The 14273-nt window shown below is 33.4% G+C and overlaps 1 protein-coding gene and 1 long non-coding RNA gene across 2 annotated transcripts; one reads left to right on the forward strand and one right to left on the reverse strand.

The window, feature by feature from the left end:
- The first annotated feature begins 628 nt into the window (after positions 1-628).
- On the forward strand, positions 629-1968 carry LOC108367734 (uncharacterized). Its single transcript, XR_001848286.1, has 3 exons — positions 629-677; positions 773-846; positions 1853-1968. It is a non-coding gene; the product is annotated as an uncharacterized LOC108367734 (long non-coding RNA).
- An 8788-nt stretch (positions 1969-10756) lies between these two features.
- On the reverse strand, positions 10757-12800 carry LOC108367733 (putative inorganic phosphate cotransporter). The gene is made up of 3 exons (XM_017622420.1): positions 12521-12800; positions 11373-12452; positions 10757-11292 (listed from the first exon to the last, which is right to left on the reverse strand). The coding sequence occupies exons 1-3, from the start codon at positions 12707-12709 to the stop codon at positions 11083-11085; spliced, it is 1479 nt and encodes a 492-aa protein (XP_017477909.1). The 5' UTR covers positions 12710-12800; the 3' UTR covers positions 10757-11082.
- Between the last annotated feature and the right edge of the window lie 1473 nt (positions 12801-14273).

Below are 14273 nucleotides of genomic sequence, written 5' to 3' on the forward strand. Positions count from 1 at the left end.
TGAAACTTTGATTGGACTGAACTATGTACTAGGATTGGTGCAATATCGTATGCTCAAAAAGGGGGTAGTCCCGACAGTGGGTAAGAAACGGTACCCCAATTCAGGCATTAGTTACCTGTTGGAGGCTGCCAAATTGCTTGAAGAGGCAGAGAACCCTCACGAAATGAAGAGAAATGCCCTCAGCATAAGTGATTTGTTGGAAGCTGCACGGATAATTGACGCCGAAGATGCTCATGAGGTGAAGAGGAATGACCTCAGTATTGGTGATTTGTTGGAAGCTGCACGGGTAATTGACGTCGATGAACAAGAAAACATAGCTGTGCCTGGAAGGTTGCCATTGATGGAAGTCGCAAACGAAAACAATTCCAACCAAATAGCATTGTTGCAGCAACAAGTGTAAGTTAAATAAATACATCGCTCTAGATGTAATAAACATATTTTACAACGTTTTTATATCCCACAGGGAAGGTTTAAAAAAGGAGGCTGAATTTGAAAAAGCGCGATTTAGCCAAAAAATGCAAGTGTATACCAAGTAACGATTTGTATACATAACGTAAACATTTTTATAAATTTTCCGTAGTGAATCGCTTGAATGGGAAAATCGGCGTTTACGAAACTGCTCCAAACAAACCCACAATAATGACTATGCAATTCAAGCGTTGATTGTGTATTTTTATGTAAGTATACAATACACCTTTCTTATGTACATTTTTAAACTAATTTAATCATGTACATACATTTGTATTTTTTGGTTGTTCTTTTTTCGATACAGGTTATAGCGCCAACTCAGTACTGGACGAACTACTTCAACCAGCTAGAATCAAGCATTTTATTCACTAAGCAAAAGTAAGTATACGCCGAAACCACCACTTTTTTGTGGGAAAATTTTAGTAGACGGACGGCAAATTCTAGAAAAAGGGAGGATGAGGGGGGGGGTAGGACCCCCTGATTTCAAAACTACCCCCCTTTTTTCTAGCAACCCTATAGTTCTTATATAATTTATTGTTAAAGTTTTCATATAAACGATGAATAAGATAGCAAAATAACATACAACTTAGTGCTACCAGACTTAAATTTTGAATAATAAAAGCGGATTTTTAAATCGGAATTTTTACTTAGTAGAATTATTATTTCTGTGTTGCCGAAGAAGGGGGGGCTGAACACATTTTCAGAATTCTCCTTTCTGTTTTGCGAAGAAAAGGAGCTGAACACCTTTTGCAGAGAACACCTTTCTGCGTAGGCGGCCTTCGGCCGCACTTAGGGATTATAACCCTCAGGCAATAGAATTCTTTTTTCTGTTTTGCGAAGAAAAGGAGCTGAACATTTTCTTTTGTATTGATTTCCCCTGTATTCCTTTTTAATCATTTGCCTTCTTTGTATGTATTGTTTTGTACAATATGGCAACACATGTTATGTGTCAGTTTGCAACCATGTGTTATTGTAAATATGCGTGAAATTCAATGTAATTTACAAGTCGATAAAAGTTTAATTAAAGTGATTTATATACAAGATAAAATAAAAGAAAAGTGTGTAAAGTATTAAGTACAGTGTTATGTGCATTTATATATATAAAAGTATCATTTGTGCATACTTTTTTGTTAAGGAAACCAAGTGGAACGACTTAAGAAATTTTAACAACAAATAACTTATAAACAATGATATTATTTATATTTTTGTAGTTATAAATGTTTTAGAGGATATCTCCCTTAACATCCTGACCAAGTTTCATTTGTTAATTCCATCTGGTTTTCTTAAAACACATGATGCGGCTGACTACTAAAGCCCACCCTTTTTTTAAACCAAAATATCTTTATTTGTAGTTTGTTAGTAAATCATTTTACATATTTTTCAGATGAAATGTATCAAGTTCCACGGTGGTCCCTTTCGAGACTTTTGCTCCTCACACAACCGCGTGGACACCTCTGTTGTAATGTTGAAGAGCGATTATTCCTGGAGCTATAAATTTTATGCCGCAGAATCAAGCGCACCACATGCACATGTCGGAGATATGAACTAACTAAACACAGGTAATTTTACGAGAACACCACTAGTTTTCACTTTTATTCATCGACAAAATAGTTAATTTAACACAACAACGCGTTTTCCAACATTTATTTTTATTAATATGCCACAATTTGTTAGAAATTTCCTAAATCAATCGTCTGTGAATCAATTTTGGTTGTTTTGTTTACATTGTTTTGTTTATTTTTCCAGCGAAACAAGATGGCGTAGAACCCGCTCAAAAAATCGACTTTTTTCACTCTCTTGTTCTTACGTGATCTTGTGTCTTTCGTTCATGTTATCTCCGAGAGGAATTGTATAAGGTGGCCACCTGTTTGAAATTAGTTACAAATAATTCAAATGGGAGGTATTATAAAAATTCCTAATTCAAAAACATTTTTAATAGGGTTAACACCTACATATTTTGGATCGCATATTTATTTATTTTTTTGTTTCTAAAATAAAGGTACAATATTACTATTTATGGGTACCAAGAGAAGGTTCTTAAACAATGCTATCCCTTTATAAGATCTGTTTAATTTGAAATCTGGCAGCACTCTACATAGCACAACTTTGTTATCGATCTGGTGGTCAACGAGAATAAGGTGAATTATCTCCTGTCATCGAAAAAACAGTCCCGTGGCACCCACGTCACTGTTATAATTTCGTTTACTTTTTGCCAACAAGTGCTACTTTGGATTTAGTAGGCAATTCAAGAGTAAAGTCCTCTGCCGATGTATGAAAACCACACTCTATGAGTCACTCATCATGTAATGACAACGAAAGTCTGAAAGTATTCAACTCGGAATCCGCTGGTGGTTGCCCGCACTGTGATGTAAAGACCAAGAGTGGTAGAACTGGGTTTCACTTGGCATTTCGAATTGGTGTCTGTTGGCACAGAATAGAAACGACTGGCGTGCTTTGTTGACCTCGGCCAAAATTGCTTAAATAGGTGGTTACAGCGCCAAATAAGAAAAAGAAGTTAGAAGTATTTATATCTTTTACAGAATATTGTTAAAAATCAATATTCATTTTACCAGAGACATTCCGTTGACGGCAACTTCCGCCAAATGCTTCAAAGTTCGCGTAATCATTAGCTATTATTTTCCTATAGGTGTGATAAAACGCTTGGATACATGGCGTATGAGCAACATATTTGCTTGCTCGTAGTATTTCATACAAAAATTAAACGAATCCTTTAATATAACAGTAGTATGTTTTTTCTAGTCAGCCACAGTGGCCGCTCTGTCTGATGTTGTAACTTGAATTCATCAATTTGTTTGCGTTCTCGCTAAGTGAGTTTATTCTGTGACCGCTCGTGAGTTGAGCAGATTGATAATTTTCAGCAACTGCTTTAAGTAACTCTGAGGACCTAGTATTCTAATATTGAAAAAAATCAGCACCTCTAAGAACTCATTTATATGTATATTCCTTAGTCACAATTTCAAATTCCGAAATTCTCAGCTGAGAGCTGATTTTAAGAAAAAGTTGCAATACCACATTTTTTTGAAACAGATTATATAAATAAATTTAAGTATGTCTTTAAATAGTAATACATGTTCAAAAAATAAATTTAGATAGCAAAAAGGTTCGGTTCGAAATTTTTTTGAAAGGTCATAAAAAAATGGAACTAAAAGTGGATATTTTACCCAGTGTAAGTATAGATTGGGGTGTGGTGGACAGAGACCGTAACAGTTACACCTTGTACCATAAAAATCTCTCTTTAACAAATATTTTTTCGACTTTTACTTAATTATTTCTTAAATAACTATTATTTTTGATTTTTATCTAAATACATAATCTGCAACTAAGAGTTTTTTTCGATTTTTATATTATGCGTCTAAGATAACAGTTCTTGAAGACTTTTATTTATAAGTTAGAAACTGGACCATCCTTGTTTTCAAAATAGCGACGATTCTAAAACTCCTTGGTCCCGAAATCAAATTCTGCATTCATTGCGTCGCTACGTAGTATTCAAAACGGTTGACCACATTTAAAGTAAAACGGCAGGTTTGCATTTTTCCATCCAACATGTTTTCTTAGAAAAAAAATAAAAAATATTTCTACGAAAATTTAAGTCTTTTACTAATTTGTTACTTACTTCTAAGTTTGCAGATATTCGCAGTCCAAAATGGTTTAAAAATACACTGACATGAACTTTTATATGCATTGAAATTTTATGGATTGGTTCTCGAGATAATTATTTGCCAAATTAATATTATTAAATTTTCTTTTGGTGACTTACTTACTTATATACATAGTAATCGTATGTAGGAAAGCTTCAGTGGTCTTTTTTTAAGTTGGTTCGCAGCTTGAAAATGTTCGGCTCATTTCCCATTAATTTATTTTGTTTACACCTGATATACGTATAGACGTATAGACAAATGCACGTTTATACATTAAGTCAATAATTGCACTTTATAAAGACTAGTAGCATTTGTAACAAAATCTACATACATATGACGCTACAGAAGGATGATAATTTAGTTACGCTAAACATATATACTCATTTCTTTACATACAATGACTCAAACAAATAACCACGTGTTGTTTTTTTTTTTTAAATAACCGTAAAATTTTTCCAACAAAATTTCTTTGTTATTTGTATATAAAAAAATCGTCTAAACCTTAATCAAAACCATGTAAATCACAGTTTCAAACTTTATACAAAATTAAGGAAAATTCAACAAATTTTCATCAAAATGTCAGCTTTTTGTTCAGTTTTTTGGTATACAGTTTTATAGCCCATACAATTTTGGTATAATGAAGAGCAAATTTCAAACGGCTAAAAAAGCGCGTTGATTTTTGAGATTTTTTTTTGGAGGCTACTCTTTCGGAGCTTTTAATATAACAAGCGCAATTTACAAAAACTTGCGTTGATATTTTGAAATTTTGTTATTGACGGTCTCCCGCGTTTTATTTCATAAGAAACTCATAAATCAACACGTGTTCACTTGTTTGAGTCACTGTATGTATGTATATGCCTTTACATATTTACACATACTATATGTTTATCCAGATAAACATAATGTGTTCTTATCTCTTTTTAGTATCTTCGTATTTGTTTATTATACCTATACATGCATACATACTTACATATATGCATTGGGGTATTCACAACGATGTCGTGAGTGTCGTATTGTTCTATGGCGTAAATTTTAAAAGCTTAAATAAACCCGTAGATGACTTGAAACCACAACCGACTATTTTTTAAACACTGTGAAAATTCATAATTTGACCTAATGGTAGCTTGAGAACCCCCCTAGTATATTTTTTTCCCGTTTAAAGCGTACGACATACAACAATACGACACTTACGACACCATTGTGAATACCCGAATTTCGTCTACATATGTATGTATGTATGTACAGTTATCTAAAACAATACGCGTGCATATGGCGTTTTATGTATAAACAAAGAGCACCTCATAAATTGCCATTATGAAGGGTTAACAACAATCGTGTTTAGGTGGCATACTATTCACACCAATTATAAGGCGCCTAACATATTCCAATTATTTTTTTTTTTAAGGCTAACTCGAAGTTTACATAATATTCAAACCAGCAGTAACCGGTAGTAACCTGTAATACTTTTCTTGTGTAATAGTAAGTGATATATATGCGCACTTATCCCTGCAGGAAATGTATCTAACTATAAGCTAACTTCAAGTTGATTAAGAAGGAGCTAAAAGTCACTTATTATCTGCATATTTTCTTTGACGAAAGCTAACTATATTTGTATGGCGATGGCCGCGAAATAGTCAAGGGTGGTTCTCCTCTTTATTAGATGTAGTCAAGGGTGGTTACCTCTGCATTTGATTTAACTAACTTGAAACTAACTACTTTTGGACATAAATAACAATAGGAAAAAAATATTTTTTTATTATTTTTATTTACTTTATTTTATTACATTTCATATTTGTTTCCATATTCTGCTGTAGGTGGTCCCATATTCGAACTTCGTCAGACATAACTTCAAAATGATAATATGAAATTTCGATCTTCCTTTTATTTGTCCTCAATTCGAAAAAGTATTTGCGCAGTGCAAGATATTTAAATAGAAACGCGTTTAAAGAAAACAATCTCGAGCTTTACTCCTGCATTACTTGTCCACTTGTTTCAAGATAGCTTTTTGTAGCTAACTACAGGTTATATATTTTATAGAAATCTCGCAAAAAAGCTAACTACAAGTAGGTTATTTTTTTATTAATTGATAATTTTTTTCTGCAGGGATGTATCAAGTACATTAACATATCGTCGTTTAAAGTACTAAACCGCGTATCGTCATTCTGCAAAACCGCGTAACTGACATTGGCTGCCAAAAATTGGATTTGCTCGCACAAGCTCTTCGCTCAATCCTTATCCATTCGTCCTGAAATATACTAACCAGAAAAGCGATTGCTTTATAAAAAAGAGAACCATTTTGAAATATGAGTGTTTTTACGCTCTAAAAAATAATTTCTACAACTTCACATACGCGGTTTTGCATTTTGTTGATACGCGGTTTTGCATTTTTGTGCAACTGTGAGCAGGTCGGTTCACATATAAAAAAGTTTGTAATTACTGTGACTTATACATATTTAAATTAAAATTTTCGTATTAGAGAATTATAACTACAAAAATCACTCTCCTCTATAAGTATTAAACCAACTGTATGAAATTTCATCAAAATCGGAGATCCAAAGGACTTGGGCGGCATACATATTTAGTATAAAATCGTATTTATTATATATCCTATTAACAAAAAAATTTCAAAACACACGAAAGAATCGATTTACTCACGAAACTATGGGCCAAATATAGTAAAACTTCGTTTTTAGTTTTTCACTCTGACGTCAGGTTTTTTTATACCCGAGCGCACTTGTGCACAAGGGTATTATAACTTTGTTCACATAACGGTTGTTTGTAACAGGCAAAACGAATCGAGATAGATATAGACAAATGTATACATAAATGATCAGAATGAAAAGAGAAATCGATTAAGCGGTGACTGTCTGTCCGTCCGTCCGTCCGTCCGTCTGTGCACACGATAACTCGAGTAAAAATTGAGATATCTTAACGAAACTTGGTACGTGAACTTCTTTTGGGCGTGGGACGGATGGTATTGAAAATGGGCGAAATCGGATAATAACCACGCCTACCTCCCATATAACGGTAATTTTAAGAAATACGAAAACTGCGATATTTTAGTAACTACTGAAGATAATTCACTCAAAATTGATATTTACAATGAGTTTTAGACGAAAAATAAGAATATTAAAAAATTTTGGCAAATGGGCGTAGCCACGCCTACTTATGGTTACATGTGTATATCTTGGTAACCGCTGCACCAATTTCTTCCAAACTTGGCACAGTTGTTGGTCCTGGTACAGCATACCAAATGGCCGAAAATTTTTAAAATCGGACAATAACCACGCCCACATCCCATATAACGGTAATTTAAAGAAATACAAAATCTTCGATAAATCATTAAATATTGAAGCTAATTTATTCAAAATTGATGCTTGCAACAATTCTCTACCAAGAAATACGTTTATGATAAAATTTTGGAAAATGGGCGTGACACCGCCCACTTATGATCGGTATGGTTATTGTACTTGCCACGTGTAAGCAAAACGTTGAAAATTATTGAAATCGCACTAAAATAACGCCCGCTTCTCATATAACGGTAAATTTCAGAAATGCTTGAAACTTCAATATTTCGAGATTTAAGGACGCTAATTTACTCAAAATGGATACACCCCGGTTTACTATGTAGCGGTAGGTTTCGGAAAGGTGAAAAACATATATTTAATACTTGCGCCGGGTATTTAATGTTCGGCTCCGCCCGAACTTAGACTTTCTTACTTGTTTTTTAAATAACTTTGAAATTTTAAAGATATGATTATTTCAAAAAAAATATTTAAAAAAATCTGTGCGTTGTAGAGTAACACCAAATGAGATAGAAAATTCTAAAATAATAAGGTTTTTTGGTTTAAAATGACGAATATGCATTGAAAATGTGCTTTTAATAAATTTAATCTTTTTAAGTTAATATAGTTTGCAGGACGAAATTCGATGCTAAGGTCATGCTATATTAGTCACCAAACAGTAATTTAAAAAAAAAAATATTGCAAATCTTCAAGGATATTTAAGGACAAAATTCATAAAGGACATTTTCCATTCTCATTCGTTCTTATGCACCAAAAAATTTATTCTGTTGTAATTCTACAGAATTTTTTCTTTTATATGGTACCCTTATTGGTATCCTACGTTGCACTGAATTTTTTAAATAATTTTTAGAAACAATCATATTTTTTGAAATTTCAAAGTCCTTTTAAAAAATTCCTGACGTCAGAGAGGCAGTTTAACTATAATTTACCCATATTTTCGCGAATATATTAATTTTTTGTGTGTGAAATTTACTGTCGCACGGTGTAGGGTAGGGTGGGGATGTTGCGATACTATAAAAGTATCAATACCAGTATCAAATGATGCACATATAAGAAGCTAAGTATCGATACATATATTGGTATTGCTATCGTAAATAAAATATCGATATTTTATCCTTTTGATACAAAATTTTTTTACATAATATGAATAATGCAGTTAATGAAAATTAATAAGAAATATTTGTTGAAACTGTAGTAGGTAATAAACAAAATATAAGAAATGGCTCGATTTCATCAGAAAATCAGTAAATCTTTCTTTAAATTTGTTCTATGCACGAAAATTTCAGATTTTTCAAACAGACGTGTCACTTAACTTAGTAAGGTGATTCCATACTTTACTTTTCGGCGTAAAAGTAGAAAAACAAAAACAAGTAATTTTTAGCAAAAAAAAACCCGACTTAAACTCTCATATAAAAAAAAAAATATATATATATATATATATATCTCATGATCCACTGATCGGATCTTAACCAGATTAATATGGAACCACCTCTGAGACACTACCTTTCCGATGCAAAAAGAAAAGATTGACGTGATCCAAAGTTATGCGGTAACATACATAAAAAAAAAATATTCCGACGAACTGATAATCTCCTCCTTTTTTGGAAGGCGGTTAATAAAAACAAATCAATGTCGTTACGCTGTATATGTACAGTGTTTATACGGTTTGAATACAGTACGATGGCATAAAAGTATCGATACTAATATCAATTGGGCATAGGAAACAATAGTATCGAATGCCGATTTACCCAGTATCGAAACAAAAGTATCGATACCAAGATTAAATCAGTAGTTTCGCAACATCCCTAAGTAAGAGCCTTGCCAACGAGCACGGAGAGCTATTTTGAAGTGAAACTTCCTTTCGTTCGGTTGGAAGTAAATGCTAACATCTTATAATGAAACACTGTCACCTTAGGCTCTAATTCCAAACGAAAAAGCAACGGGATGACGGGAAAGTTTGGTCCTGATTAAGATTGAGATTGAGTTTAATATTGGAATAAATAACTGTACCTTATGATGCAGAAAAATAAATTTACATTATTTAATTAGTTAAATTAATCATTAAAAGATGGGTATCAATCGAAATTAGTTTGAAAATCTTTATTTCCAAATTATATTTAGGAGGATTGCCTCAGCTAGGAAATTGAAAAATATATCACTTTGTGGGTATCGGAAGAAAGAGGTTTAAGAAAACTTTAGTTTGAAGATAGTTTTAAAAGGGTTGCCACTTGTAATTAAGTTATACCACAATTTATAAAAAATATCGAAATATAGGCGTAAAACAAAAAGGTGTACAGAGATCTTTAGTTGAAATATTTAGTACGCTTTAGAGGTGTTGGAAAAGGGTTGCCACCTGTACTAAAAGTTAAATTCACATTATTTAGTAAGTTAAATGAATCATTAAATTATGGGTATGAATGAGTTTGAACGGCTTTATTTCGGAACTATATTTAGGAGGGTTGCCACATATTTAAAAATTCAATTAAACTTGAATTGCGGCAATTAGATAATTCAAATACATACATATGTGCCACTATTTGGGTGTCTGGCGAAAGAGGTTTAAGGTTTTAGTTCGAAAATTTTTCTAAAAGGTTGCCACCTGTTTTAGAAGTCAAATTTTATTATATTATACACAAACTTTAGATAAAATATTAAAATATGGGTGTCAAACGAAGGAGTGGTAAAATATATTTAACTTGAATATTTTGAATAATTTTGGACTTTTTTTAAAAGGGTTGCCACAGGTTTAAAAAGAGATGTTTTCTTACTACATAAACGCGTGCACGATTACTCAAATATAATGAAATAAAATAATAATCACCAATGTGTACAGTATTTAAAAAAAAGAATTGAATTGGTTTACTTTATTCTAAAGTTGTACGGATTTATGCGCATACGTAGTTTATAAAACAACTTTTTTTCTTTCGGTCCCATAACAAAATTTCGCTGTCGGCCACAAAAAAAAAATGTTGGCAAAATTTTAGCCATCTTAAATTTTATCACAAGTTTTCAGTTAAAGCTGCAAAAATAAATATTTTTGATACAAAAATTGTTTCTGCAATTTTTATAAACAATTAAATATGATAAATTAAAACAAACAGTCTTGTAGTCTTATTATTTTGATTCCATTGATAAAATCTTTTAAAATTTTAATGCAGACCTTTAAGGCTTAAAAGTCTGCTCTCATCTGGGTTGCTTTTTTTTGAAAAAAAAAAAAATTGTTTTAAACAAATTCTACTTATAAAAAAAACTCGATTTTTGCAGGTATTTTCAAATGGGTTCAACTCACGTTAATTTTATTATATTCTGGCCCCAGTCTTAAAAAACACTACCTACCGATTTTTTATTTATGGGAAGTGATACACCCTAATGTACATATGTACGCTTAAATAAGTTAATGTTTGCTTGAGTGATTATGCGTAATTTGATTTACGCCTGTAAATTCGTGCGTTCTTGAGTAAGCTTTTTCTCCTTAGTCCATATTTATTAGTTATTTTTATATTTGTTCGAAGTATTTTTATAATTACTTTTTTGAATAAAATGAAACCTACTTAAATCATTTGAAATACTAAATATTATCTTGCACCGCTAGGCACATATGTTAATACAACTATTACAATAAAGGCGACTCACACCTTCTAACTTCGCAACTAAACTCGCGCCTCTCCTTCTTCAGTACATTCTTCGTCTTTTTTTGCATCGTTAATCAGTTCATTTAGGGGTTCTGCTTCACGACCTGCACGCGGTGGTTCATTCCAGTGTTGCACCTTAGCTGTGCCGAATATTAGAAACATAAGATTACCCGAAAAACTCATACAGCCAGCTACTGTGAAGATTATGCGCCATTGATAGATGTTAGACTGCAGAGAATACTCGTATTAAAGTTAAGAAATAAATGTAAATATAACTGCAAAACATTTTCGTGGAAGTAGAAACTAACCGTGTCTGTAACGACGTAGCCCACCACCAGCGGTGCTATGATACTCATCACATTAGCCGAACAATTGACAATGCCCATAAGGGTGCCAGCAAAGTTCGGCGCCAAATCCAGATGATTCACAGAAAAGCCAAAATGCGCAATTGTACTTATGGTAACAGTCGTCGTGAGCAGAGCGATCGCCAGATCACCTTGATCTGCACGCAAGTAGCCCAATGATATAAGTGACACGACCGGAATCCACTGACCAATCGTATTAAAGATCTTTCTACTCACGGTAGCATTTAATATTTGTGATTTTTCTAACCAGCTTGCCAAAGGACATAGTAGCAGTGATAGCGCCAACATAGTTACGTATGGCAGCGATGATAGTATGGCATTACTCTTAATGTCCTTGCCGAGCACACTGCTAATGTACGATGGTATTTGGGTGAGCAGCGTCCAAAAGCACCAATTGCTTGTGCAATGATTGACTACGAGCACCAAAAAAGGTTTTGATGTGAACATTTTTTTCCATGGCACCGCATGCAGTGGCATCTGTTCATCCTGCGGCTTATCATGACCTAAGGATTCTTCAATCATGGCACGTTCATCGGCCGAAATGTGTTTGCACTCACGTGGTGTGCTCGCACCAAAAATAAACCAGAATCCAGCCCAAAGTAAACCCAAAATACCAGGTAGATAGAATGTGCTTGGCCAACCCCAACTGGAAGAGCAGAGTACACCGCTGGTAGCCAACATTAGCACTATGCCTAGTTGTGCGCCTGAATAGCAGATTGTTTGCATAGCGCTACGTTCTTCGATCGGGGCCCATTTGGACATTAGTGTCGCAATTGTGGGCAGCGTCACACCCTGAAATAAACCTTGACAGAAGCGCAGCGTGCATAGCGACGCCCAACCGCCTAAGTTGACCATTAGTGGTGTGAGTAGTGCAAATATGCTACTCATCATGACACTAAGTATCAGCAATAGACGACCGCCAAAGCGTCGCGCCCAGCCGCCAGCTGGTATTTGCACCAAAATGTAGCCGCAGAAGAAACTGCTGAGTATGTGTGATTTGGTTTTCTGCGACCAGGCATATTCCTGCATTGGCGAAAGGGTGCTTATTAATATTGCCAGACAGAAACAGTTAGGTCACGCTTAACACTTACCGGAAAATCGGGATTCGCACCCTTATTATCCATCATCGCCACAATGGCCACAGAGAGATTAACACGCATGGCGAAAAGTAGTGCAAATCCCAGGAAAATCAGCAAACATTGCAAGTGCCGATACCCGATGGTTTTACCCTTAATTTTGTCTTTGCCGGAATCAAAAGAATATTTGCCATTCGTTACCATGATGACTACATGTGCGCGCAGCTACTTCTGTATTAACTGCTGAGGCGAAAAAATTTTACTAGCGGCGCCTGTGCTAGTCGTAAGTATGCACAAAATTTTTCCATACTTCAAGTAGCCTTGTTTTATAAGAAAAACACATTTTTATGCATTTTTGATGATAAGCCATACATTTGCACATACAACATATGTAGGAGTGTAAATATGAATTCTGAAAATAGATAATCTTAAGGTTTTAAGATTTTCATGTAGCTGAAGATTTGCAAATCACTTGGCGTGAAACAGTGGTGGTGTGCACTTAGAAAAAAGTAATTTGATTTTTCAAACAGAAGCTTCTTCGATTTTTTCATGTTACGGTGCTCTTAAAAAAAATTTCGACAAACAAAGCTTTCTTATACCTCTTACGATTGACGTCATATATAATGCCGTATTTAACTTATGAAAAAAAAACTGGATTTGACTTTTAAACAGATGGCAACATTCTTACAAATATTTCCAAATAAAGCATTCTAACCCAAATTTATTCGCCTCTATACTTCATTTAACTTATTAACAAAATTGAACTTAACTTTTTAAACAGATGACAATGCTTTTTTTGCAATAAAGCTTTTTTAAATCTTGGTATTTCGTTCACATTAACGTTATACTGCACAATTTCGTTGCACTTTTAATTTAAAATAAAATTCAAGTTTTTAATCAGGTGGTAACCCTATCAAAGAAGAAGAAGAAGAAAAGTTATCTCTCTTAAAGAATATGTTTTAAGTAATCGTTTTTGATCTCCTCTCCTTTAACCCTCATTTGTAATTTAAAATAAAATTTTTCTTTTTAGTTAGGTGGTAACCCTATTGCTAAATGTCAAAAAGGTCATAAGCTATCTGCATGCCAAATTTTTTGAAAGAAAAAACAACTCACACATTTTTAATATGTTTAATTAGGATTTCTTTTAGCTTCCTAAACTGGTGGCAACGTTGGCCAAAAATAATTTCGAAATACACAGATTTCTTAAAAGCTATCTCGTTAAATACCCATTCCTTATTTAAATTCTTATTTAAATTGATTTTAACTTTTTGAACACTTGGCAACCCTCCCCAGAACTGTTTTCGAAATAAGACTTTCGTAAAGCTTTCTCGGTTGGCAGCCATATCAAAATATTTCCTTTATCTTATTTACTGTTTAATGAATGAAATATATTTTGTATGAAATTTAATGTGTTAGGAAACGTTTCGCGAGTAAATATCCAAAACTTATTGTTATTAATTTATAATTATATACCAATCGAAAGTAATAAGTATATAGAATGTGATATGTACTTTGTTAATTAAATAAATGAGTAAAAATTTTAAGAAAAAGTAATAATTTTTGAATATTTAACTAAAAATATCCTGGCCAGAATTTTATCAGCCAACCCAGTCGCAATATATTTCCTAATACATTAAATTTCACACAAACTAGATTTCATCAATTATACGGATGGGTGAAGGTCGTGCCCTTGCCGGATCTGCCATGAAAAACAGCTTCTCATAAAAATACAATCGCCGTTCGGAGTCGACGTAAAACTGTAGGTCCA

Source organism: Rhagoletis zephyria, unplaced genomic scaffold, assembly GCF_001687245.7.
Source record: "Rhagoletis zephyria isolate East Lansing unplaced genomic scaffold, Rhagoletis_zephyria_1.1 Rzeph_scaffold_02798, whole genome shotgun sequence".
NCBI lineage: Eukaryota > Metazoa > Arthropoda > Insecta > Diptera > Tephritidae > Rhagoletis > Rhagoletis zephyria.